The following is a 27,801-nucleotide window of genomic DNA, read 5'->3' as shown; positions in this document are numbered from 1 at the left end:
ATTAAGAGCACTGCCTAAGCACAGTGGCTAAACCTCTTTCAACATTTACCTCAGTAATCCTCTGTTAGCACTTTAAGACCGAGGGTAAGACATCTAAATGCCCAGCTTCCTTTTCCACAGAAAAGACAGTGTCAGTTGAAATCAAGCAAGATGTGCATGTGCCTTTTGAGTGTTTTTCTGTCCGTGCAACTCAAAGAAATTATTTTCAGTGCTAATATCGGGTCTCATTGGATGCCTGCCCTCCTGACTGTGTTGTGGAGGATCATGTACTCAGACTTGTTAATCTGACAGTTTGTGCTCACCACCCGCTTACAGCATCGTCTGCAGTTCCCAGACTTATATTTTTTAACACTGAGAGGATCAGGGAGAATTAGTACAGGGATAGGTGTGCGCATAATTGGGCGGCATATGAGCGTTTTGAAGCAAAACAGATTCTTGGGGAGACGCAAACACGCAGAGATTGGCGGCAAGCGCTCACCTCCCGCCGGGATAAGCTGACAGAGGGTTAATAAAGCTGTTTTGCTGATTATTATAAATGGCCCCACACACCACCTCCTGTGCTATGCAAAGCTTTGTAAGAAATGAGTAAACAAATGCTTGTGAAGCCAAAGGAATCTCAAGTACTGGCTGATGACATTATCATAGCATTTTATCAAATGTGACCCTGGATCACAAAACCAGTCATAAGTAGCACAAGTATATTTGCCAATAATTCATTGTATGGGTCAAAATGATGAATTTTTTCTTTTATGCCAAAAATCATTGGGATATTAAGTAAAGATCATGTTCCATGACGACATTTTGTAAATTTCCTACCGTACATATATCAAAACTTATTTTTTGATTAGTAATATGCATTGCTAAAAACTTAATTTGGACAACTTTAAAGGCGATTTTCTCAGTATTTTGATTTTTGTGCACCCTCAGATTCCAGATTTTTGAATAGTTGTATCTCAGACAAATGTTGTCCTATCCTAACAAACCATATGTCAATGAAAAGCTTATTTTCAGCTTTCAGATGATTCTGTTCTATTATTCTATTATTCTATGCAAATCAGCATGATTCTGAAGGATCATGCGACACTGAAGACTGCCGTAAATTTAGTTTTGCCGGCAAAGGATCAAACTTATATAAAAATAGAAAAGTCAGTTGTTTAAAGTAAAATAATATTTAACAATTTTACTGTTTTTACTGTATTTTTATTTAAATAAATGCAGCCTTGTTGAACATAACAGACCTTTTTTAAAAAAACCCAAACTTTTGAACAGCATTTTAAATGCTCTACAACTGTATAGAGGGTTTGCACCTACATCACGATTTGGTCAGTTACCCAGATGCGCGGCCTTATTGGTGATACTCGGATGTAAACAACAGCATGGATTGCATGGTAAATGTACTACTGAATACGTTGTTCTGCTAATTGTTGCTGTCTAAACCATGGAAAAAACGCGTGGAAGCTGTTAAATCATATAGAGAAGGACTTAGTAAGCAGGAAAGGGCGCAATATTTTGACAAACTAAAGTTAATAGGTGGTAAAGATATGTACAAGCAGTATTAATTAAGATATTGGCCTAATATTTCACCTACCTGACAGGAAATGATAAGAACAAACACAAATGTTGTTAAGATTTGCCAAGCACAAACGCCTTTTGTTCCTCAGACAGTTTTTTTGCACTCTTCTCCTTGATTTGTTATAACTTTTGTCAGTCTATAATACTCCAAATGTTTTTCTTGATCTGACCGATTAGTACAGCCCAAAACATGAAAAACCATTTTCAGCAGCAATAATCAGCAAAATATACAAGTTTTGTTCGGTTCAGTGGCATTGTTTACGTTCAACGTGTTGTGAAAACAAGAGTGGGTGTGGCCATTTGTAAATTTTATGGATTTGGCTTCTGGCCTCGTCTGCATCCAGCTATTTTTAGCTGTACAAAACAGCTCATTTTGCTTCTTGATATTGCAAATTGGTGTGTCTTACCATATTATTTTAATGTATTATCTTAAGTATGAACACACTGGTTTGTAGTGCAAGCAGTTTTACCGTTTACTGCATGTTGTTATTTTTCTCGTTATTTCCCTATAGCGGCAAATGAACTGGAAGTGTCGCTTACTTCTGTGTTGAAGAATAAGTTGGATAAAAAAAACATAAACTATTGCTTATTAATCCTAAGATATTGTGTAAGTCAGTCACACAGGTTTAATAATTATATATGAACAGTTTTAACATGAAATATCTACAATATACATATAGTATAATTCCTAGCAAACCATAAAAAAGTAAGTCTTTAACAGCATTTTAATGTGATTTGTCTGTTCATAAATCAGTCAGATGATTTATAGTGTGGGCTGCTTTAAATCCTAATTTGGTGAACTTAAATAACAAGTGACACTTCGCACAATATAACGTAGACATGGTTAGAAAAAAATTGCACAGGTGTGGACTCATGTCAGCCAAAAAGAGAGAATCGCGAATAAAGTGCTTAGACATTAGAGAGAGCAGAGTATTAAGACATGTAAACCACTAATTTAAGAATCTGTGCGGAGTAAGCTTTTTAAGAGGGATTTCTGCCCGGGCCTGTTTGTGCACTGTATTATAGAGTCACAGTGAGGCAAAGGGATAATGTGGGGTTTAACCCCAAAACCACTTGGTAAAGACTCTGTTTGCGAAGTCTGAATTATGCCGGAGGATGAGGGTTCTCTATGTGGAAATTAAACAGATACATAAACAGACATGTGAATGATAAACATACAGTCAGGCATGTGAAATAGACCTCTGCCCCCTAAGGGTCATGCTGTTATTAGTACACATAGACCTGCAGTATGAAGGTCACATGTGTCTTTTAGACTTGATGGATATCATATCATGGGTAAGTTTCAAAGTATATACCTTATTTTTCCGGTAAGAGTGGGCGCGGGCATTTGTAAATTTTATGAGTCTAGCTTCCGGTCTCATCCACGTCCAGCTAGTTTTGCTGCTTGATATTCCAAATTAGTGTGTTTTAACATGCTATTTTAATGTATTATCTTAATTATGAACACACGTTTGTAGAGCAAAGTTTTACCGTTTACTGCACTGGCATAATTCCTCTCGTTATTTTCCTGATGAACCGGAAGTCTCGCTTCCGCGTTGAAGAATGAGGTGGATTATTTTAATAATTCTTTATGCAGTAAAAACACTGCCACTGAAAATCAAGACATCTCAAAAACATCTATGAGCTAAAAACCTTTAGTTTATGATGTCTATTTTATTTTGTTTTATTAAAACAATTTGGGTCAATTATGTGACTTTTTTGAGTGGATTTATCAAGTCTATCTATGACAGACCAGTTTTCAGTTTCTGAAATAAAAGTAATTTTGACTTATAGGCTAGGCAATGAAGCAAATATAAAATGTTATGATTTCTTATATATTATTTATTATAAATATTTTAAATACATTTAAATATTCATTTGTTTAAAGTTAAATAATATGATTCACATTCAAATGAAATAATATTCATTTATTCGTTCCATTTTTCAGCTGTTAATATTTGAAAATCTTCTTTCTGCCAAAATCAAATGTGTGGTGACCAACATGCAGGGAGCTGTTTTGACTATCAAACTTTGAGAAACGACATCTAATGACAACCTCCAGCCTTCACTGACCGCCAGCATGGATGCCTACATTCTCTCAATTTCACCTGAACAGATATAAACACCAAAAAGAACAGCAGTTTTAGTCAAAACCATTTGTTACATTATTAAATCACTGAACTGTTCTATCCGTGCAAAAGCAACAGAAAAGGACCTTCAAACCTCATCTTACCTGTTCTGACCTGTGGTTTAGGTACGATTAGTGTTAGTGTTAGAGATGGATATATAAGCCATGATGTAATTTTTGAATGAATTGTGGCTGTAAACCCCACCTCCTGGACTATAATTACATGATCTCTTTGTTGGGGAAGGTTGAGGCTCTTCACATCTGTTCAAACAGGGGGCTTATGACACAAAAAGGTCATTCAAACACACTTGGCTAATCATTCTTCCAATACACTTATAAGGTGAATGACATGCAGTTGTAGTCTTAAAAAAGAACTGGTTATATGAATTTTATCACGTCCAATGTCCAAGTAGGACCATGTGATCACTATGTTAAACACACTACTCAAATTTCTTACCTAATAAGGTTTTACAAAACATCTAGAAATAAAATATCTAATTCTTTATAATCTTAACATAACTGACACTGGAGAATAAATAAATGAATGACATCTAGTTCTAATAAAACTCACAGAATATCTTGAAACATTACTATTTTATGTAATGCAATGTAAACATACATTACGTAAGTTCATTTTGCATGTTGTGTAACATAAAACTTTTCTGGCATGCATCCAGAAAGTTTTCTAGAACATTTCATGCCCTACCTTTGAATCCAGCTGAATTACAAAGAGGAATTTGTAAGATTATAGACAAATATATTAAGGGCTGTAATGCATCATTTCATTTAAAATAAGAGCAATTCATAAATCGGTCAAAGATTGCAAAGAAACAATGTTTGATGTTAGTTGTGCAATTAGATATGGATGGATATATATTTTTTCTACATGTGACTATGTTCTGCCACATCGAATAGGTTTGAATAGTCTGACTCACAACTAGGCCCACAACTAGACCAATAAAAGCAAGACCGATGCAAAAATGTTTGTATTTAATTACTAAAGACAGAATATAAAGAAAAAAACATAGGAGTAGTTTATTTAAACTTTATTAAATAGGTTATTAGAAATGGAAACACTAAACAGCTGTTGGTAATTTTAATGGGATGCTGTGCTATTAGCGGGTTGTACCACTAGATGTCACTCTATTCGTGATATTGACGCATTAAATGCCTTACTTTTTACGTTTAAGTGTAGTTATGAGGTTTATTATGAGTCTGCCTTTAAAGCTAACGTTACACCTACGTTAATTCGTGTTATTCTGAAGCATAACCTATTCCTGTATGTTACTTTTGAATTTGTCTTAAAAATATTTGTGTGTTTGATTCTTGTTTAAATGTTAAATGAGTAAATAGTCATTCGTTTTTATTAGTTCTTCTTTTTAATGCATGTGTTGTGTCCTGAACAAGAGGTTGAGAACATGCGTCCTTCACTGTCACCCGTGAACACGTGTCCACACTTTGATTAGTGTGTTCTTTGATTTATTATCACGAACTCCTGTACCATGCAAAACATACAGCGACACGTGAGGACACGGTTATCATGTAAACCCATTATGTAAATCCAGATCTGTTGCATAGAGATCTTTTTTTCATAAACAAACGTGTCTGGTTGCAGACACTAGGATATATGTTTAGGCTAATGGAACTATTACTGTCGACAGAAATGTTAAACTACTCGACTTTTTGTTAAATTTCGACGACTTTAATATATAGACACATAATATATACCTTAAGTAGCACGGGTGTATTTGTAGCAGTAGCCAACAGTACATCGTATGGGTTATCGTTATCGATTTTTCTTTCATGCCAAAAATCATGAAGATGTTTTGTAAATTTCCTACCGTAAATATATGAAAACTTAATTTTTGATTAGTAATATGCATTGCTAAGAACTTAATTTGGACAATTTTAAAGGCGATTTTCTCTGTATTTGGACTTTTTTCCACCCTCAAATTCCAGAATTTAAAATAATTTTGTATCGGCCAAATATTGTCCTATCCTAACAGACCACAAATCAATGGAAACCTGATTTATTCAGCTTTTAGATGATGTATACCCACATATTTGATTTTAGGTGATTTATCTTATTTATAACTGAATGCGACAGGACAATCCTTAACGAAGCCATTTTTAGATATCAGCCACGTGGCTATACGATTAAGAGTAAATTTGTGCATTAAAATAAGAAACTTTTGATTGCTTTACAATAAATCCTAGTTCTTTTACTGTTATTCTGAACATTTTGTCTTTTCTAATGCTACGTGTAAACTGTGTGTAAACCTAGGTTACACTGAAGTCTGTTTGAATTCATACTCCGATTTTAAATTCACACACCTGTGCAATGTTTGCAGTCTATATTTTCTTTGAGGTTTTCTTTTACCATGACGTTTATGTTGAGCTTTGTCAATTGCAGGTAAGAAAAAAAGTTAAAATGTTTTTAAAAAGTGTGTTGAAGCTCCATGTTTTAACTAACATTACCTATCATAAAAGATTTAAGGATTTACCCATGTAAAAAATGAAAGGACGTACTCTATAAACATCTGATGGTTTGATTTGCAATCATGTTCATGTAAGTTAAGTGACAAAACTGGATCATCTTCAGCAGGTTTATATTCTGTCTTGCTACAGTGTATGAATTTCATGTATAGCAGCCAAATATGAAAATATTTTACATTTGTTCTATGCAAAACACAGAAAATTATTATTTAACTGTGCTCACATAAAATGCTAGCTATGAAATTAGCTATAGCAACAAAACTGAGTTTTATTTTATACATTTACATTATTCCATGTTTAAAATTTCATTTTGTTTCATAAACACAAAAAGGAATTAAACAAGTTTAGACTGAAGAAAACTACTTCCCTCCACAGACAAAAATGTGAATGCTGAAGAAGAGCATCTCCTTGTATCCATTAATGTCATCTTATGTTAAATTTCTTAGCTAACTATTGGAAAGAAATTGTAAAAGAAAGGTGCTTGCAGGAATAGCCTAAAACAATGCCTATAACTATTGGTTAACATTACAATGTTGACTAAAAACGAAAGTGTTTCCCTTATTAAATCTACTGTTTTGATCAAAAAGCAAAATAACTGGTGATAATTATACAAAGCAATCAGACACAATTAAAACAATTTTTGTGTGCATAAGAACAAATGATCAAAGACAGCATTTTACAATTTTAATATTTATTCAAAATCAGATCCATTCTGAATAAGGAACAACTCTGATTTATCACACAGTAGATATTTTGTATCATTCAGCTGTTTGAAGAAAGAAAAATGACGTCAGAAATGCATAAATAGGATTAAACTAAAAGCTTTAGATTACATAGCGACCTACGATTCAATACTGTCAACTTTATTTTGAAAATATACATTCTTATGCCTCAGACCACTGACTGAGAAAGTATGTTGAAGGAATGTAAAGAGCTTAAATTTATGTTGTTCTTAAAAAACATAACTAGACCACAACACATCTCTCAGTCGTTCATTATATGAGACAACTCTATTAAGGCATGACGCTGCACAGCTCCGGTCTCTGGTCGGTCTCAGTAAAACCATCAGTACCGATGCCATGGGATGTGAGGATGGCTAACAGCTCAGAGACGGTCTCTTTAGAAAGTGTGCGGGTCCTGCTCATGATCCAGGAATACTCAGCGTGAAAGAGATTGTCGAAATCAGTGCAAGAGTAAACCAGGGTGTAGTTGTCATAATCAGTCGCCAGAACCCAGTAGGGGGCAGGAGGAGCATCTGAAAAAGGACGTATCATGAAAAACTCAAAGCAAATCACAGATTCTTAAAACTGCAGTCCGTAACTTTTGGCTCTCTAGCGATAACAGTTATATAGAACTGCATGCGTCTTGTGGAAGAACATTCTAGCCGGAGCTACTTCTCTCTGCTTATGTCTATGACGAGTCATGCAGGTACTGGGCTATTCCGCAGCAGATTCTAAACTAGTCCGTATATAAAATCTTATTATAGGTGTACCTAGTGATTCAGGATAAGCCAAAAACACGGTTTGGAAAATGGACTCTTGATGTACTAACTTATATACATTTATGAACACAAAAATGTATAGACTGCATCTTTACAAAAAACAACGATCATAAAATGAAATAGCCTAAAAAAAGAACGATTTGTTTAGACTTACCTTCAAAGAAGCTGACTTCAAGTTTGGCAGGCTCTGATGCATCTACAATCTTGGCAGTTCCCTCAATGAAGCTGACAGTGCCATTAGCACTGTTAAGATATAGAGAAACTGAATTTAAATCATTTCAGAAGACAAAATTATTTTGAATATTTGAAATATTAACAATTTTTTTAGTTTTAAACATTTTTAGATTGCACAAATAATTTTAATATTCTGAATATTAACATCAGTATTTTTATTTTATTTTATTTTTTTGTTTTATTTACTTTGTGGTTCATTTACTTACAGAAGCTCATCATTTCGAACCAGGACAATACCATCACTCAGAGTGTAAGTGGCCTGGCAACACTCTCCCAACTGGAACGGGGTTGGAAACTTCATGATCTCATACCATCTGCCCGTGTACTAGGAAAAGACAAAATGATGAGAAACTATGCAACAGGTTTGAAAATGCAGATAATTTGTAGCTGAAAAAGAAGTTTGATATGAAGAAATTTTCTCTGTAATTTTTATCAGTGTGCTGTTTTTATATGTTTCTCATCTTCCTCTTTGCCTTATTGTGTTAAAGTTGTTCAAGATGATCATAAAATGTTCCTGATGATTAAGAATTACCCTAGTAGGATCGAAGTTTTGCTGAACTGGGGGCTGTGGACATTTCCCAGAGCCGATGGACTGAGCACTGACCGCCAGCACAGACAGCAGAGTCAGAAACAAAATCTGAAGAGCCTGCATTCTCTTAGTTTAAACCTGAAAAAGAGTCATATTTAATAAGAAAAACAAGAAATTTGGCTTTAAGAGTTGGATAGTTGAGATTCAAATGCTGAGCATCTTACCTGTTTGGTCTCAAGTGTGAAACTTGCGTTGAAGGTAAAGAACATTGACGGAGTTCAGTATTTATAGAGCTTTACATCTGTTTGTTATATCACTAACTCCACCCCTTCAACTAAAATTAACTCATTAGAACAGGTTTGGGGAACCTGGGCATCTGCTCAATGAGATGTTGAAGGTTAAATAAACACACCTTGAGTTGAACCATATAGAAGGTGGTGGTTGAGTCATGAATGGGTCACCACAGCTTTCTACATCTTTAAAACTAAAGCTGTTTAAGGTATTCAAAAGGTTTCCCAGAGGATATATGTGCATGCTGATAATCAGTTATTTTACTTATTTTATATGATAGTACAATGCATTTGTACGTAAGGAAAAAGAAAATTCTGTCACAAATAGTCACAAATTCTGACTGATGCGACTGGACACACAAAAGCTTTAATAAAAGTGATTGTGACAATCTAAGTTTAATATCTGTCAACTTAACATCATTTTAGCTAAAGGCAATTTAAAAAACTTTTTAAGTTTATTCCTGTGATTTCAAAGCTGAATTTTTAGTATCAATACTCCATTCACATGATACTTCAGAAATCATTCCAATATGATGATTTGCTGCTCAAAAAACTTATGTTGAAAACAGCTGAGTAGAAATTTTTCAGGTTTTTTTGATGGACAATAAGTTCAGAAGAACAGCATATATCTGAAATAGAAATCATTTGTAACATTAATGTCTTTATAATCAATTATAATCAATATAAAGAATTCTTGCTTGATCACAGGAATAAATTACATTTTAAAATACATTCAAATAGAAAACAGTTATTTTAAGTAGTAAAAATATGTCATAATTTTAGTGTTTTTGCTGTACTTTGGATCAAATAAATGCAGGCTTGGTTGGCTAAAGACTTTAAAAAACATTAAAAATCTTTAATGTATAAAACTTTTGACTGGTAGTGTATATGTATGTATGTTTACTTCTTTATTTGATTGCTTGTGGCCAAAAAATAAAACTTCCTACTTTTTTTTTTTTGATGTTTTAAGTTTAAAGTTCTTCACCTAACATATATAAGATGTTATACAATTTTCTTCCATTCGTTTAGTTATGAAAGGGGTTTGCAAAGTGGTCATGTCACACGTGAATCCTTCATGTTCTTATCACACCAGTGCTGTTTAACTTACCACAAACACCTGCAACATGCAAAACACTCAGCTACACGTGAGGATAAGGTCCTTATGTAAAGAAACAGATTTACTACAGTAATGTTGGGGAAACATACATGTGGCAGTTTTTTGTAAACATAAAAAAAGTTGAAAAATTGAAAAATTTGTGAAGTGTGGGACCCTCCCCCCTTTCCTTTGAGCTCAATGAGTAGTTTATGACAGGCCTTGCCTCACTCTTAAAAATAAAGATTCTTTATTGGCATCGGTGGTTGCATGATGAACCTTGAACATCCATGGAAACTTTCAAATGGAGGAAAGGTTCTTTAGAATTTTTTAAATGTTCTTCAAAATGGTTCTTTTAAGAACTGTTCACTGAAAGGTTCCAAGGCATCACCTCAAAAACACCATTTGGAGCTTTTATTTTTAAGAGTAAGAGGAAAATTCCTCAGTTTAATCAGCCCTCAGGCCCAACATGACATAACGACAGAAACTAAATATGTGTTTAATATTTTAACGTAAAATTATAACGTAAAAACGGTTTCAGAAACAAAAAATAAATCACAAATGTCACATTCTTTTTCCCAGCAAAACATTTGTGATCAGAAAGGTGAGCATTCGCCTTAATATAGCGCCCTCTGACTGTCAGCATCACCATTACAGACATTTAAAAAACAGGTTCATCGTCACAGATCACTTAAACTTACTGCCTTAAACTAGAATATGTCAAAAATAGATTGAACTTGAAAAACGCAAATGGAATGTTTAGAAAGAAAAAATTGTTTGAAAGACTTGTTACATTGTTAGTTTCGTTTAGATATTCACAACGGAACATTCTCTCATGACTTCAATTTGCGTAATCACTTACTTCACGTCGGAAATAAACTCAGGTCTCACAAAGACTCCTTCGTGACATGTCTCTTCTGCAGTCACATGATCCTAGAGGAGAGTTATTCAAATAAATAGTCTGAGCTCCACAGTTGAACTCATTTTCAGCACGACTTTAAGAGGTAAGGGTTTGTTTAATTTGTTCTGGTCAAACTGTCCACTTCTCAAATTTTGAATGGTAGTGTATGTACATCTTGGAATGTATGCTGTCTAACTTTATTTAATATTTTACATTGCTGTTCTTTTTTCTTTTCTTTCGGCAAAGGGCAAAGCAAGTAAAATGAAGGCCTTAGTTGTTTTTGCCCTCTTTCTGCCCATTATAAATGCCCAGGTTCCTCACTGGGGGCCGTGCCCAGAGCCTGCTACTCAACCTGCATTTAACCTAAAGAAGGTAACTGTTCTACAGCTTATGCTATTATCTAGTCTTTTACTCTGCTCTTAAATGTTCTTATTGTTTGATTGTCTGTATCCTAATGTAGTTTATGGGCAGGTGGTTCGAGATCGCTAAACTTCCAGCACAGTTTGAGCGAGGGAGATGCATTGAGACTAACTTCACTCTCAAGCTTGATGGAACGGCTCATGTAAGGAGCTCTGAAATTCTGTGGGTACCAACACCTAAATCACAGTTTATTATAATCCCTTAGGCTTTTATATAAGACGTAGTAATTAAACCATAAACTTTATTTTAATTAGAAAAGGAGAGTTAAAAACAATTGAAGGGACGGCTGTGGTGGAAGATAAAAGAAATCCAGCAAAGCTTGGAATCAGTTTCTCTTACGGTACACGGTTTTCTTTTTTGAACATTAAATGCTTTGCCTTGAGTAATGACAGTTCTATTTCAGGAAACAACATGTAGGCCTAAACCATATTTTGTGTTTGCATCTCTACTATTGACAGTTTTGCCCTACACTCCATACTGGATTTTGTCGACTGACTATGAGAATTCAGCGCTGGTGTATTCATGCACTGATGTCTTGAGACTGTTCCACGTAGACTTTGCTTGGATTCTGGGCCGCACCCGATCTCTGCCTGATGCCACCATTGACCACGGAAAAGAGGTTTTCATCAATAACAACATCGATGTGAGTCGGATGATCTTAAGCAGACAGGAAGGATGTGATAAAGAACTTTAAATGACTGTCTTACTGGAAAGTCTTGTTTTTTAATATTGAGATGTTTGGGTTTGAACAACCCATGGACTACAAAAGTAGCATACTATTCCTTTTAATAAAAACACATTTTGGTTTATGAACATCCTTATTTAAGTTTTTAACTAAATAGACATGAGTCTTGGACTTATTGCATTATTTTTCCAGGTTTGCAAACTAGAAATGTAATCTATCTTTGAGTGGTACTGTATAGAATTGAAAGCACAAGTTTCCAGCTGATCAAAATAAATTAGAGCACTAACCAAAACCATGTGAACTTGCTTGGCTTAATTCTCAGTGACTGCTGTGCATTTGGCACCTCCTTGTGGTCATAAAGGAAAAAACATGAACATGAAACGAGGTAAAAATACTTTCAATTTGCATTTACTCCTTAGTAAGGAGGTTTGGAAAGATATAGAAGTAAAAACAATATCCCCCATGTTAGCAGTGTTATTTCAGTATCATATACTTTTATAGAGTTTGTTAATGTATCCACCTTATTCTTGGTAAGACACATCAATTTGCAATATCAAGCAGTAAAACAAGCTGTTTTATACAGCTAAAAATAACCGGACGCAGTTGAGACCGGAAGCCAGATCCATAAAATGCCCGCTCTTACGCAAAAATATGGTGGACAGTTAGACAGTTAATATCAATATGCAGTTTGTTTTTGATTTTAGTTATTTTAGCACTTAATACATGAAAATGTGAAATACTGCATTGGCAACTAGCTGGAATAAGATTTTTTTTAAATGTTTTATTTCAAGTAACGTTAATGGTTTAAGTGTTAGTTAAAGGAGTAACGTTAGTTCACTTCCAGAACAAAAATGTAAAGATAATGTACTCACCTCATTGTCATCCAAAATTTTCATGTCTTTCTTCATTAGTAAAGAAACTGTTTTTTGAGGAAAACATTTCAGGAATGTTCTCCATATAGTGGACTTCTGTGGTGCCCGTGGGTTTTAATGTCCAAAATGCAGTTTCAGTGCAGGCTCCAAACAATCCCAGCCAATGAATAAGGATCTATCTAACGAAATTATCTGTCATTTTTTGTAAAAAAAAAAAAAAAAAAAAAACTTGCATGCTTTTTAACCTCAAATGCTTGTCTTGTCTAGCTCTGACAGTGACATGTGCATGCATAATCTATGCAGTCCAGTAAAACAGTTAGGGAAGGTCAAAAAAAACCTCCATCTCATTTTCCCCTCCAACTTCAAAATTGTCCTATGTCGCCGTTTTACCTTTTTTTGTAAAGGGCATTTGACCTGCTTTGTACATTTACTTTGTAAACACCGGGTCAGTACTTCTGCATTCATGTTTAATGATTTTGATGTTGGAGGAGAAAACGAGATGGGAGTTTTTCGACATACCCTAACTATACTGAACTGGAATGCGGAGTACAGGCAGGACTAGACGCGCATCGGAGATTAAAAAGTATATAATTTTTTTTTATTTCTTAGCTAAATAAGACCCTTATTTCTCAGCTGGGATCATTTAGAGCTCTTTAAAGCTGCATTGAAACTGCAAATTGGAAGTTCAAACTTGCAGGCACCATAGAAGTCCACTATATGGAGAAAAATCTTTAAATGTTTTCCTCAGAAAACAATTTCTTTATGACTGAAGAAAGACATGAACATTTTAGATGACAACAGGGTGAGAACATTATCTGTACATTCTTGTTCAGGAAGTGAACTACTCCTTTAATAAGCTTATAACACAAGAAAAACACATGGTTAAACATTTGTTTACCAGAATTTTATTTCAATATTTAAAGTGTTTCACAGGAAAGAAAAAATGTTTTGCACTGATCGACAGGATCACAGATGTACACTTAGTTATTCAGATGAATAAAACAAGCATATACACTGTGGAAAGCTCAGATATAATAATAGCAAGCACAGTCACAGAGAGATTAGTCATGTAACAAGGTATTTTCTAGAATTTTCTCATCTTACAGTTTTCTTCATCTTATAAAGGAAAAGTATATGTGAGAGAAGCACATCTCTGTTTTCATCCATGTTTATGTAATGCATGTTCAGCGGAACTGCAGTGGGCTGACGCGCAATCCGATCACATCTTTACCAATCTCGGTTACCTAGGAAACAGCAGAGAGACAGCCAATGAAATCGATCCTTCACTTTTAACAATAATTAAACAACTTAACAATATTACAACTAACCTGTGTGACCCTGCAGACCTCTCCTTTGTATTTGGGGCAGTAGCAGGCTCCAGACAGGGGACATTTCTCTACGGGGCGCCCACGGTACAGGGGAGTGAAAGAGGCTGCGCAGATGTCAAAGGGATTGTGGGGGTCGTAGTTCAGTTGGTGAGCATCTGTCAGGCTCTTCTCACATGCTGCAAGGATCTTTCGTGTCTGAGAAAGAAAAGACAGGGAACAACAGGTTATGAATGAAAATGTAAACACAAGATAGCTTAAAATCTATAATTAAATACATCAAAATGATTTAAACTAAAAACAAGCTTTAAAAATAAGCCTTTTAATTTACATTTGTATTTTTAAATGCAATTTTTTATTTTAATTCACTACACTTTATTTTAATTTAATTAATTAATTTATTTTAAATACTAACTTTTAAATATGAGAAAAACTGACTTGTACAGCCACAGGTTAGGGGGTACTTGTGTAAATCAGTGCTAAGAAAAAAAAATGACAATTATCCGCTTACCTGCTGTGCTACTTCTGGTTTGGGACCTAACTCAAGCAGACGGCGAGCGAAACCTGCTGCCGTTTTGAAGTTACGCAGTTTGAAGAAAAGATTGAGTGCTGTTCTCAACACCAACACCATGTGGACTGGTTGCAGACTGCAATGTGTAAAATACGCTGCCATCTGAAACACACACAGAAATATTAATGCATGTAAAGACAAGTTTCAGTGCATATACTCAAATGTTTGTGTAAAGGTTTTTTTTTTTTTTAAATAAAGTAAAAGCTTATTTAAACATTTTAGAATGCACATACCTCACAAAGTCTCTTCTGCTGATCGAGAGTGTCTTTAGGAAGTTTCTTCCTCTCTGTTTCCATGGTGAGGCCAATAATATACTCTTTACAGATAGTGATAAGCTGTTGAGCCTGAGTGAAAGTAAAGAAAGGTTTAGTACTTAACCCCTATGGCCAAAAATTGGCCAAAAATTATTTCCTTATAAATTCAAGATGATGGGGCAAAAAAAAAAATGTCCCTGCACAATTAATGCATTACATTAATGCATGTGAAAATGAATGAAAAGTGTCAATTCACAGAATTACGTTTAGATTTGCTCACACTGCATCAGACTGCTTTTGATTTGTGCAGCGTTCAGCCTTATAACCAATCAAATGCGTTTCTGTTGAACTTAAAAAATGCACTGGCCAATCAGAGGTGCTCAGATTAGTCAGCACTGAAAACACCAGAGCTGTTGTTGAGTGCACATGCTCGCAAATTCCTTCATCATAAACAACACAATGAAGATACGATGAAAATAAAAGATGAATTTTGAGCTTCAGTGATTATATGAATAATGTGCTAGACTTTGCTAACGTTATGGACCAACATGTTTGTCTGTGAAGCCAGAATGTGATGCCCAAAACGTATATCGATATTAATAATCATTATTATGTAAAGAGCAATTATATTATATAAAGAGCAATAATCTACAATAATCATTTTGGTCATAATATAGCAGCCCTGTGAGCTCCTGTTTTTAACATATATAATTTAGATACAATTTTAAACAGTCTATTGTTATTGACAACAGTTTAAAATATTGATTCAAATAATTGGGTAAATTTAAGCATTTCACATTAAAGACAACATTGCATGGTTTTTAGAATAATAAGGTGATTATAAAAATTGTTGTCACAAAAAAAAAAAAAAAAAAAAAAAAAAAAAAAAAAAAATGCCCCTGGAAATCAATTCCAGGGGGCTAATATTACCCCTTAATGGAAAAGTTTATTTCTGACCCAGGCCAATATATAAAACAATATGTGACCCTGGACCACAAAACCAGTCGTAAGTAGCACGGGTGTATTTGTAGCAATAGCCATCAATACATTATCTGGGTCAAAATTATCGATTTTTCTTGTATGCCAAAAATCATTAGGATATTAAGTAAAGATCATGTTCCATGAAGATATTTTGTAAACTCCATAAATACATCAAAACTTAATTTTTGATTAGTAATATGCATTGCTAAGAACTTTTTTGCTAAAAAGATTTTCTCAATATTTTGATTTTTGTGCACCCTCAGATTCCAGATTTTCAAATCTCAAATCAAACTGTATCTTGGCCAAATATTGTCCTATCCTAACCATACATCAGTTTCAAAAAATATACCCTTATGACTGATTTTGTGGTCCAGGGTCACATATACCACTCATCCTGAATGAAAACACACCTCTGCAATCTCTTGTTTGTTGTCGACCACAAGCAGTGGTACAGAGAGGAGAATGACTCTGAAACGCTCGACGGCTTCTTCAAAGCGCCCCGCTGTGGTCAACTGATAGCACTGCTGCAGGCGTGAAATGAGATCAGAGAGACGCAGACCCACTGCTGGCAGACCCCCTTTGGCCCCGCTGTCCTTCCAGTTCCTCTGGGGGTAACTGTGCAAGCAGGGCAGAGATGGCAGGCCCAGGTAACAGGTGCGCCCACGGGACAGAGTCTGCATGAACAGCTGCTTATAGGGTCCAAACTGAACCACACCAACCTGATCATGCAGTAACTAGAAAACAGAATGAAAAACATTAGAGAGGCAGCGAACAAACATCTGCTCCATTTCGGTTTTTACTTCCTGCCTCAAAACCTAAATCTCAGTTAGCTGCCTTTACCCTCATAGCGGTCTCAAAAGATCCAGCCAATATGTGATCCACAGACAGCTGAGAGTTGTTGCACCACATCTGTGTGGGGCTTGTGCCCTTGGTGGGCGGCACAAAGAAACCTTCACCCTCTGCGCCTCCTCCGCCAACAGAAGGTACATCCTGTTGGTTAAACGAGAGATATGAGGTTGCATATAAAGATTTTCTATAAATCCTGGTCACAAAAGTAGTCATTTCTCATTTCAGTTCTACAGAATACTTACCAATTCTGGCGGGAGGTCCAGATCTTCCTCAACATCCCAGCCTCCTCCCTCCTCTTTCCCAATCGCTCCCTCATCGCCCAGTCCCTCTTGAGCATCCATGAATCCATCTAAGGAAAGGATGAGTGATTAGTGTTTCAATCGTGATTTAAAAAAAAAAAAAAAAAAAAAAAAAAAACACATCTAAGTTTGGTTTAGGTTCCTCCTATATTAAGTAAACACCTTCATCTGGATTAAGTTCTACATCTTCTCCCCAGCCTTCTCCTCCTGCAGTATCCATGTCCAGGTCAGCAACCATCTGGCCAGCACGTCCTATTTAAACAAACACAAAAATGCATGTTATACTTCAAAATGAGATCCTGGTTACCCACTCTGAGCCAGTACTGAGTATCACAAAACTTCACCTTTGGCAGCAATGGCTCCCTCGAAGAAGCCCTTGGAGACGGTAAGCAGAGGCCAGTTGGTGTCCAAGGGGTTGATGGGAGGTGGCGGCTGCAACAGCTGGGCATTGGGATCCACTTCTGGCACCTGCATATGGACGGAACCCATTGTTCAATCATTCATCTACAAATTAGCACATCACTCTTAGTAAGGTGAATATAACATACCATTTCTTTTTCCAGGTCAAAGGTCTCCTTCAGGGCTTCAGCCTCCTCATCCATCCCATGAGTGGCAGCAGTCAGGTAAGCCAGAGACTCTGAGAATGTCATACCAATGTTATTTTCTTTACATAAATCTATTTAAAACAATCGTGCAAACAACATAAGTTGCAGCACTCACTCTGTCCACAGTTCTTCAGGATTCGCACACGCTCGCTGACGTCGCCCAGGTAAAGAGCACCCTGGTAGTGTCCACTCATGTCCTTTCTTATTTCAGCTATAACACAAAATACAAACATCATTTAAACAGTCCATAAGAATGAATTATCTTTACAGGGAACCTTGTAAGACTTCTATGGCTTCATATAGCATAAATGATGTCTCTGACTGAAATACGTAGCAGAAAACCCATAAAGGTTTACGTTATTTAAAAAAAAATCAACATTGTATTATACATATTTTGGAATATGGGGGCGCTATTATTTTGATGACGTGAAATGATTGCACTCGATGAGCTACTGACGCTACCTGTTGCTATTTTTACCACAACACAACTAATAAAATAAAATACTCATATGATACCACTTCATGCGGCCTTTTGTTGTGACATCTTTCAAAAACAGTGTTGTACTCATGCTTTTTCTTCACTCACCTATCTTCATCATCTTCCTGAGCTTGGACAGGTTGCCAGTGATGAGGTACAGGAAGGTGAGTTTGTCAAAGTTCTTGGTTCTCTGGTAGCACATCTCCACCACCTGGTGATGGCCCTGCAGAAGCGCAGCCTCACCGAGACGCTCCCAGCAGCTTCGTTCATCCAGGGCTTTTGCAGCCTCCAGTGCCACCTGCAGGAACAAACAAATCAAGAATGAACACCTGGTCAAGTAGGAGTTTTGAAGACTTAATCCTCCATAAATATCAAGTCTTGTATACCTCAATGTTTCCACACTCCAGAGCCAGGCTGAAACGAGTCTTCTCATCTTTGACAAAGTGCAGTGCAACTTCTGGGTAGCCCTTCTTCTGCAGGTAGGCAATGATGGACTGGCCTACCAGTTTAGCGTTACGCACCATATGAAGAACCTGAGGGTGTTGGGTAGAAAAAAAAAAGCTTTTTAACAGTGTTGTTATTGTTAACTAAAATGAAAACTGTTATTACAATTAATAAAAAAACTAAAATTAAAGCAGAAAGTAATGTATAAAAATAGAGCAAAATAAAAAAAAGAAATAAAAACAACAAAAGCATGTACAATTAAACAAAACAAAACAAAAAAATAGTCAAAATAATAATAAATTCTATAATAGTATATAAAGAATACCAAAATAATGGTTATTAAAGGCAAATCAAAGATTTTTACTGATTGTTACTGGCTATAACTTAGTATTAACTAAGTATTTAACTTATATATAGTTATAAGAATATTTTATGTGTGGCACTCCACACTAACTAACTAACTAAAAACATACAATTAAAATAAAAATGATTGAAATGAATCAGTGCTGTCAAACGATTATTCACAATCCAAAATAAAAGATTTTGTTTACATAATGTGTGTACTGTGTATATTTATTATGTATATATAAACACACATGCACGTATATACTGCATTTCAGAAAAAAAAGTGTTTATATTAAAAATATTTATATATAATATCAATTATATTCATATAAACATATACATAAATATACAGTACACACATGTATATTATGTAAAAAAATTTTTTACTTTGCATGTGATTAATTGAGATTAATCTAAAACAACTGCACTCAGTAAGTAAATCAAAAATATACCTCCTCATATTTGCGATTGACCAGAGCCAGTTTAAAACGGTACTCAGTGGGGTCAATGTTGAGCACTCGTGGTCTGCACTCACGATCCAGGCAGTACACACTGTTGCCCCTGACTCTTGTCACGTAGATGGGTAGATCCAATGTACGGATTATACCATGATCGCTGTGAAAAAAAAGTATATAAAACTTAATATTTCATTATTAACAAAACATTAGTGTTTCTTTATGAGGATGCTAGCGCAGTACCCGGAGGTGAGGGCATATTTGATGTGGTTGGAGGTGGTGTAGATGAAGACTTCGTTCTCAGCCCAGGCGCCGCTCTTCACTCTGATATTCTCATGGATGTTACAAAGGCTGTCTAACTTCTTGTTGCAGATCATGATGGCTGAAAAGCAAAAGCAGAGAGTCAGATGTGCATGATAATATAAGTATGTGGGATTATTCTATTTGATACAAGGCAAACACGCCTGTACAACCCTAAAGGGTGAGCACTGGTTAGTTTTCAGTACCGTGTTTGGCCAGCAGGGCCACATGGTTGGCATCGGAGCTCCACACCACATATTTGACTTTAGCGATTTTGACCGTAGCGAGGGAGCGCTTCTGCTGCACGTCAAACAGAGTGACTCCTTCAGCGTCACGCAGCAGGAGAGACCCAGTTCCAGCGTAGAAGATCTCCTCACAGCTCGGTACCTGGACCTTCTTCACAATCTCGTTCTTCAGGTTCTTTATCAGGAGCTGGAGCAGGGTAAGAACAGAGAATGAGCCTTTGGGTTTGTTTGAGTTCATGTATACATTGCCATGCTCCTTTTTTGAAACTATAGAGCAGGGGTGGCGAACGTCGGTCCTGGAGAGCTGCAGCCCTGCATAGTTTTGTTTCAACCCTAATGAAACACACCTGAACAAGCTAATCAAGGTCTGAAGGGTTACTAGGAAGCTACAGGCCGGTGAGTTTTTATTAGGGTTGGAGCTGAACTCTGCAGGGCTGCGGCTCTCCAGGACCGGAGTTGTTTTTTTTGTTTTGTTTGTCTTGTTTTAATAATAAATCAGCATATTAGAATGATTTCTGAAGGATCATGTGACACTTAAGACTGGAGTAACAGCTGATGAAAATTCAGCTTTGCATCATAGAAATAAATTATATTTTAAAGTATTTTTAAATAAAAACCAATATTTTATATTGTAATAACATTTTGCAATATTACTGTTTTTCTTCTGTATTTTTGATCAAATAAATGCTTGATTCACTTACTGAGTGCATACGGTCGAGCACAGCAAACCGGTTCCTGGCCACCCAAACCGCAGTCAGACCAGAGGAACGCTTTCCCTCAGGAGCTGAAAGCGTGTAGAAAAAGTGAACAATTCCATTTTGCACATTAGATTATGGAATTCTATGGAGAAAGGATAAAATGTTACCATCAGGATTCTGGGAGTCACTCTCTCTGGGAATGGAGTATAGATCATAAGTGCTGTTCTCAAGGTTAGTAGCTCTCTGAAACGGAAAGAGGAAGAAATGAACAAATACACAAATTAACATTGATTTGACTAAGCAGACTGAAGAGTCTACAATACTCACAGTGCACAAGAGCACAGCATTTTCGGCAGGGTTGTAGGACATGCTAAACACTGGGAATTTGGATCCACTGTGAATATAAAAGAAAAGGTTCAACTGAAAAGTTTAACTTCACTAAACCTTTTGTGGATGCACATTTAGGGTTTTTAGACTCCACACACCTGCGCAGCTGCATGACGGCAGTATCCTTACTGCTGTTGAAGTCAAGCTGACGCAGGAAGCGATCTTTTACATAGTACAGCATGTTACCGTACACGGCGTAAGCTGGACGTTCCCTTTCCAGCTTAAACACCAACATCCCACTGTCATGGCCTGGACAGGTACAAAATTGCACTTCAATGCATCTCATTTCATCGACAAAACCACTTGCTTGACTAATTTTTGCTAGCAACCTACCAGCAGCAAACAGGTTAAGGTTGGGGTGAGCCCCCAGCACCCAGAAACGATCATGATCTCTGCGAAAGGTCTGGACACCTGTCCTCTTAGACATGTCCCACACGCGGATGCTCTTGTCCTCAGAGTTGGACAGGATGAGCTCCTGACGAGGGTGGAACACAGCACAGGACACATTGTTGTAGTGCCCCCGGCAGGTGTCCAACTCCCATGCTTTTGACTCTAGATGAAGGAATAATTGCCAAAAAAGGGGGTAAAATTAGAACTTATCCATAAAGCTCAAAATACATCAAAATGTCTAGGCTTTACTATTGTTAGCACAAATTTTTCAGAGTTTAGATGAGGGTCCATGAAGACAGTAGTTGACTAAGTTTTGAAACGGGACTAAATATTTTATATTTGCAATGTTTTGTTCAAATCAGAACAGTGTCAGTCATTTTTCCATGAGAACATGTACCGTTCATCCTCCAGATCTTGACCTGGCGGTCATCTGCTCCTGACACAATGAGAGGCATGCTGGGATGGAAGGCTGCCCAGTTTACGCCTCGATCGTGACCCTGAGACCAGAGCAAGAGAATGCAAACTTTCATTCAAACCAACAACAAACTTCATTCATTCAACCCCAACCATACTTTACAACACAAAGATTCGGTTCAAGTTTTTTTTTCAGGCCATTACAACTACATTCTTACCTCCAGAACATGCTTCACTACTGCATCAGAGGCCCCAAACAGGTCGACACCAGAGATGCCGCGCACCTCCGTGTCCACAGCACCCGGAGACAAGTTCTTCTTCCTCAGACCTGGAAGCAACATTTACAGTCCGACACACAGGGGACCGTTTACAAATTACACAGGAACACCCACATACCAGGGAGGGAAGAGAGAGGAACAACATTACAACTGCTACTCAAAAACACATGTGACAATGAACACAAAAAACATTTTGTTGGGCTGGTAAACATTCGCTGGTACTCGAGAACACAAACACAACAAATGTCCTCCATTAGGTCTAAACCTGAGTTAAGGAAGTATAGTAAACCTAACCACCAGATTAAGAGCAAAGACACATTCAATCATTTAAAACACAACATAGATAAATTACAATCACGGAGAGATCAAAATCACTTGAGATTGGGTGAGATGCATGTAAATCAATGACAGAGAGATAATCAGCTTAACTCAGGTCAGGACGCAGAGAAAAAGGAAGGAGAACAGAATGTGTGTCTGAGATCTCAGCACTCTAAATGTCTGCTAAATGAATAAAAGTCCAACAAAAGCTGTACTAGAAACCAATGTACGGATGTGGATGTTTCCAGAGGGGCAAAGGAGCTGTACAGGAAGTGAGCAGGGATGGAACTGAATGGTGGATTGATGGGGGTGGAGCGTGTAAAAATGTTCTCTGGAAGGGCACTGGATGTTAAAGGAGTGAGGAAGACTCCAGTTAATTCATGCGTTTGTTACTGCATACTGTAATGCATTAAGAGATGGATTCCATTATGCATTCAAGTGGTGTTAAGAGATTTTAAATGATTAAATGACAATCTATGTTCATGTTACTGATCAAAGTTGCATTCAGACAGATAGATCAACTTTAACATTATCTACGGATGACAAATGCCATCATGCAAGATGTGAGGAAAAAGAAAATCTTTGCATACTTCCGTGAATTTCACAAATTCACAAACTATCACAAATGAACCAGGGATTAGAGGTCCCGATTCCAGTTTCTTATACATTGCTTATAGTTTTGATGAGACTTCATACAAAAGATATTAAATCAGTGGTTCTCAACCAGAGGACCTCAAGCTAACTTAGGTGATTCAAAATAATAAATACACAACCATTATAATAAGCTAAAACCAAACAAAATTTTCAGCATCATTGCTCCAGTCTTCAGTGTCACATGATCCTTCAGAAAACATTCTAATATTCCGATTTGCTGTTCAAGAAACATTTATTCTTCTTAATATTGAAATTTTTTTTTAAGATTCTTTGATGAATAGAAAGATCCAAAGATCAGCATTTATCTAAAATAAGAAGCTTTTGTAGCATTATACACTAGACCATTCAAAAGCTTGAAGTCAGTATTATTTTTTTTTTAGAACAAAATTTCTAAAGAACCTGAAAAAAATTCTACTCTCTACTGTTTTCAATATAATAATAATAACAACAACAACAACAACAACAACAACAAAAATGTTTTTGGAGCAGCAAATCAGAATATTAGAATGATTTCTGAAGGATCATTTGACTGGAGTAATGATACTAAAAATTCAGCTTTGAAATCACAGGAATAAATTACATTTTAAAATATATTCAAATAGAAAATAGTTATTTTAAATAGTAAACATATTTCAAAATTGCACTGTTTTTGCTGTACTTTGGATCAAATAAATGCAGGCTATTAAAATATATATATATATATATATATATATATATATATATATATATATATATATAAAGAACACACATTTTCAAGTTACGTAAAGGATAGAAACTCCATCCTCTAAAAAAATATTTTAAAAAAGTTGTATATAATCCTTAACCAGTAAATCATGAATGAATGGAAATGTCATGGGGCCTTTGAATATTATGCTGGAGAATGGGGGGCGCACTGTAGTCAAAAAGGTTGAGAACCACTATGCTAAAATAAAGAAAATGCAACAAGAATTTTTAGCTTTCACTATCTCATACAATTACATATGAATTGTGCATTACCCATGCAGCAATATATATTAATTTCATATTTTTATGGGAAGGGGAAAGAGACAGAGACAGAACTATCTAAGCTTTAATTAATGAGTAATTGTTCTCAGTCAGTGCAGAAGGCAGCAGTTTAAAGGGTTAATGAGCAAGAAAGAAGTTCAACAATGAAAGCAAAGGACATAGACATTGACAATATCATTAAAACATGCAGAATCTCAAAAATACCTCTCGCATTCAACTTATCTTAAAGTGATAGTTCACCCAAAAATGAAAATTCTATCAATAATTACTCCCCCTTGTTTCAAACCCTTAAGACCTTTGTTCATCTTCGGAACACAAGTTCGAAAAAATTTCATATTTCAGATGAAATCCGAGAACTCTCTGACCCTCCATAGACAGCAAGGGTCCCAACACGTTCAAGGTCCAGAAAGGTGCCAAGAACAATACTCCAGAGGGTCAGAAAACTCTTGGATTTCATTAAAAATATCTTAAATTGTATTCAGAAGTCGAATTAATGTCTTACGGGTTTGGAACAACATGAGGGTGAGTAATTAATGAGAGAATTTTTCTTTTTGGGTGAACTATCCCTATAAAAAAAATTACTTTATTTAAACAGGTGACAATATGGTAAATCTTTATTTTTAAATGTTTCATGACTTCTTTGATCCTTTAAACATTACCTTCGAGTGATTTAAGTCAGTGGTTCCCAACCACATTCCTGGAGGCCTCCACACTGCATGTTTTCCATTGCTCCTTAATCAAACACACCTGATTCAGATCATCAGATCATAAGTAGAGACTCCAAGGCCTGAAATGGGTGTGTCAGACAAAGAAGACATGCAAAATGTGCAGGTGGGCCTCCAGGAACACAGTTGGGAATCACTGGTTTAAGTGACTTCCCAAAAAAAAAAAAAAAAAAAAAATGGCTAACAAATCACCAGACTAATGCTTGATGCTTAAGACATGACTGTGAGAGGTATTTTTGCTTCGAGCCCACAGAGTTTTGTTCTGTACACACTGTAGAGAGAGGACATGAGGAAGAGAAGGCCATTAGGCAGCCTGTATCTTCCTCCATTCTCTCTCTCCATTCCCACCTCCCCAGCATTCCCAAACTACTCAATCCTGTCACCCATGCCTCCTCACCGGAAATATCCCACACGCGCACAGTCTGATCCAAGCTAGCCGACACCACCAGGTCCTCAGATGGATGGAACTGAGCGCACATCACATAGTGATTATGCCCCGTCAGCACACTACAGAGAAGAAACAGTACAGAGAACATTAACAACTTAGTCTCACTAAGCTAATAGTAATAATACAAGTCAGCTCAGGACAGAGAAAATGCTTTGATAAACAATTTGAGCATTTTCAAGTAATTTATTTAATCACAAAATTAAATATTTGTGCTCATTCACCAATTCATAACCTATATAAAGACTCACCAGACACATGTTCTGGACTGCCAGTTCCAAATGCGAATGGTTTGGTCATCTGAGGCACTCAGGATCCAGGGATACTCCTGAAAATGAGAACTAAGTTAGTTTCACTGATTAAATAAACATTATGAAAAGAACGACGACCGATCATCACAAAGTTGGCTGGGCTCACGTGGTGGAAGAATGTGGTACGAATGTAGTCAAGATGTCCAAGAAGAGTGAAGAGACACCGACGCAGCTTGTAGTTCCACACCTAATAATCGAAGTAAAATAAAGGTTCGCAAATCAAAATGCATAAAAAGAAAACACAATAAAGTCCCATTAGTTAATGCATTGCATAAATTATGAGCTATAACTTGGGAATGCATTTATTAATCTTTGGTGTGGTTTGTTAATACAAAATAAAAACTGTCCCCTGTAAGTTCACTATCTAATTTTTAAAGTTAATCATTTGGATTTTAATAATACATTAGTAGCAGTGGAAATTCTCATTAAGATTAAAACATTTTCATTTTTGTTAGATCTTGTTAACTACCACAAATTCATATGAAGTTATATAGCAGCACTAGTCGGGTGACAATTTATTTAACGTCAGTATTGAAAATGAAGCAAGCAAACCTTGATCTTGTAGTCATCTCCTCCTGACACAAACAGTGGCTGCTGCTTATGGAAGTCAATACCTCTGACAGGACCTAAATGAATTCACAGTATTATGAGGGCTCAGGAGAAAATGACAAGACACACTGAAAATGTTGATCAGCTGTTTCATACCATCATGCTCGTCAAATTTATCAATGAGGGTGCACATGCGATAGTCCCACAGCTGGATGACGCCGTTGTGCAAACTAGCGAGAATCCAGGGCCGTTTCGGGTGGAAACTCAGCCCTACAGAAATAGAAAAAAAAAAGAAAACAATAATTCAGGTGTTTATTAATAAGAAGACAGTCAATACGATGGTTTTATGAGTACATAATAATAATGACATTAATTTGAAAAAAAAATTATTATCATTAATACTTTATTGATAATAACAACTTGGTCAGGTTAATGTCATTAACGCGTTTTCAGTGAAACAAAAATACTGAAACTTCGGAGCAGAGAATATTTGCTGCAACGTCTGAATGGCTAACAAATAATAGCTTTGTGCTAACGCCGAATGACATACACTGTTCAGTAAGATATAAATTGAATCCATACTAAAGAAATAGTACATTATATTTACAATTATTTCGAACTACGAACAGATAAAAAATCTGACAAATGTATAAAAGCGTTCGTAATAATTCTATTATTCAGCGGTCAAGTGAAGCTAGCTAGAAGAGTTATCTTACCTTTTACTCGGGCCGACTTTGTCTCAAATTTGGTCAACATTTCCAATGACAATAATATCCGAACAGGAATGCGTAATGTATGAAGATATAGCTAAGTTTACGTGAATTTAAATCCTAAACTCATTCCCCGTTAGGAAGGGATTTTGCGTGTATAATTCTGCAGCTCCACTTCCGTAGCTGACACGTCTACTCAATCCACTCAACCCGGGCCGTGTTTCCGGGCCGAACAAATAAAGTTTGACGATTCAAATGCCAACATCGCAAAGTCCACGTCATAGAGACTTCGTCATCCGTATTATAAAAAAATAAAGCATTTTATCAGTCAGTTATATTTTATGATTGAATCATATTTTCAATAAACGGGAAATAATAATGAAGAAGACGGAGTATAGAAATAAATAACAGCTAATTGCATAGTTACTGTTAATTTAGTCATTTTATTGTAATTATTACTGCCAACAGATATCATGACATATAATGCATTATTTGTCTCGTGATCTCCGTGGAAATCTAGAGAAAATAAATTCATTTTACAGTTGTGCCAATGTTGCCACTACTGTCGCATTTACACTCTTCATCGGGAACTTCTCGTTCATATATTGATATCACGACAATTCAGCATTTTTTTGTTTACATATTATATATTATGTAAACAAAAAAAATGCTGAATTGTCGTGATATCAATCTATGATTTTTTTTTTTTTTGATCCACTTCAAATGTTGACTACTGTACATTACCATTTACATGTTTAGGTTAAGTAATCATTTTTTAAAGAAATTATTTCAAACTTTTATTCAACGGATGCTTTCAATTAATGAAAACAGAGTAAAGATTCAATACATGCTGTTCTTTTGTACTTTATATATATATATATATATATATATATATAATACACACATGCAGTACATATATTTTTAAAATATTTGCATGTATATATTTATATTCATATAACTGATATTATATAAAATAGTTTAGTATATAAACAACATTTTTCTTAAATATACACATGCATTTGCGTGTATTTATATATACATAATG

At 35.8% G+C, this 27,801-nt stretch overlaps 3 protein-coding genes across 4 annotated transcripts; 1 reads left to right on the top strand and 2 right to left on the bottom strand.

Annotated features, from left to right (window-relative positions):
- Positions 1 to 7,024: 7,024 nt before the first annotated feature.
- On the bottom strand, positions 7,025 to 9,046 carry apoda.2 (apolipoprotein Da, duplicate 2). Of its 2 annotated transcripts, XM_051093657.1 has the most exons (5): positions 8,685 to 8,710; positions 8,464 to 8,598; positions 8,138 to 8,256; positions 7,852 to 7,940; positions 7,025 to 7,451 (listed from the first exon to the last, which is right to left on the bottom strand). In XM_051093657.1, the coding sequence occupies exons 2-5, from the start codon at positions 8,581 to 8,583 to the stop codon at positions 7,210 to 7,212; spliced, it is 570 nt and encodes a 189-aa protein (XP_050949614.1). In that variant the 5' UTR covers positions 8,584 to 8,598; positions 8,685 to 8,710; the 3' UTR covers positions 7,025 to 7,209. The 2 variants fall into 2 exon arrangements, with proteins under 2 accessions (XP_050949614.1, XP_050949610.1); XM_051093653.1 differs by having other exon boundaries at positions 8,464 to 9,046.
- Positions 9,047 to 10,628: 1,582 nt separating this feature from the next.
- apoda.1 (apolipoprotein Da, duplicate 1) lies at positions 10,629 to 11,973 on the top strand. The gene is made up of 5 exons (XM_051092296.1): positions 10,629 to 10,847; positions 10,991 to 11,116; positions 11,205 to 11,326; positions 11,419 to 11,504; positions 11,623 to 11,973. The coding sequence occupies exons 2-5, from the start codon at positions 11,006 to 11,008 to the stop codon at positions 11,856 to 11,858; spliced, it is 555 nt and encodes a 184-aa protein (XP_050948253.1). The 5' UTR covers positions 10,629 to 10,847; positions 10,991 to 11,005; the 3' UTR covers positions 11,859 to 11,973.
- Positions 11,974 to 13,603: 1,630 nt separating this feature from the next.
- copa (COPI coat complex subunit alpha) lies at positions 13,604 to 26,991 on the bottom strand. Its single transcript, XM_051134102.1, has 29 exons — positions 26,763 to 26,991; positions 26,203 to 26,316; positions 26,050 to 26,123; positions 25,604 to 25,684; positions 25,438 to 25,514; positions 25,139 to 25,248; positions 21,980 to 22,089; positions 21,745 to 21,844; positions 21,291 to 21,509; positions 21,056 to 21,206; positions 20,898 to 20,964; positions 20,738 to 20,813; positions 20,574 to 20,656; positions 19,834 to 20,059; positions 19,571 to 19,709; positions 19,325 to 19,487; positions 18,470 to 18,616; positions 18,192 to 18,381; positions 17,721 to 17,816; positions 17,549 to 17,637; positions 17,345 to 17,468; positions 17,163 to 17,252; positions 16,944 to 17,050; positions 16,693 to 16,842; positions 16,263 to 16,586; positions 14,851 to 14,961; positions 14,558 to 14,719; positions 14,050 to 14,244; positions 13,604 to 13,965 (listed from the first exon to the last, which is right to left on the bottom strand). The coding sequence occupies exons 1-29, from the start codon at positions 26,800 to 26,802 to the stop codon at positions 13,906 to 13,908; spliced, it is 3,675 nt and encodes a 1,224-aa protein (XP_050990059.1). The 5' UTR covers positions 26,803 to 26,991; the 3' UTR covers positions 13,604 to 13,905.
- Between the last annotated feature and the right edge of the window lie 810 nt (positions 26,992 to 27,801).

Source organism: Labeo rohita, chromosome 2 (assembly GCF_022985175.1).
Source record: "Labeo rohita strain BAU-BD-2019 chromosome 2, IGBB_LRoh.1.0, whole genome shotgun sequence".
Lineage (NCBI taxonomy): Eukaryota > Metazoa > Chordata > Actinopteri > Cypriniformes > Cyprinidae > Labeo > Labeo rohita.
Note: the sequence above shows the minus strand (reverse complement) of the source record. Positions and strands in the feature narration are given on the sequence as shown.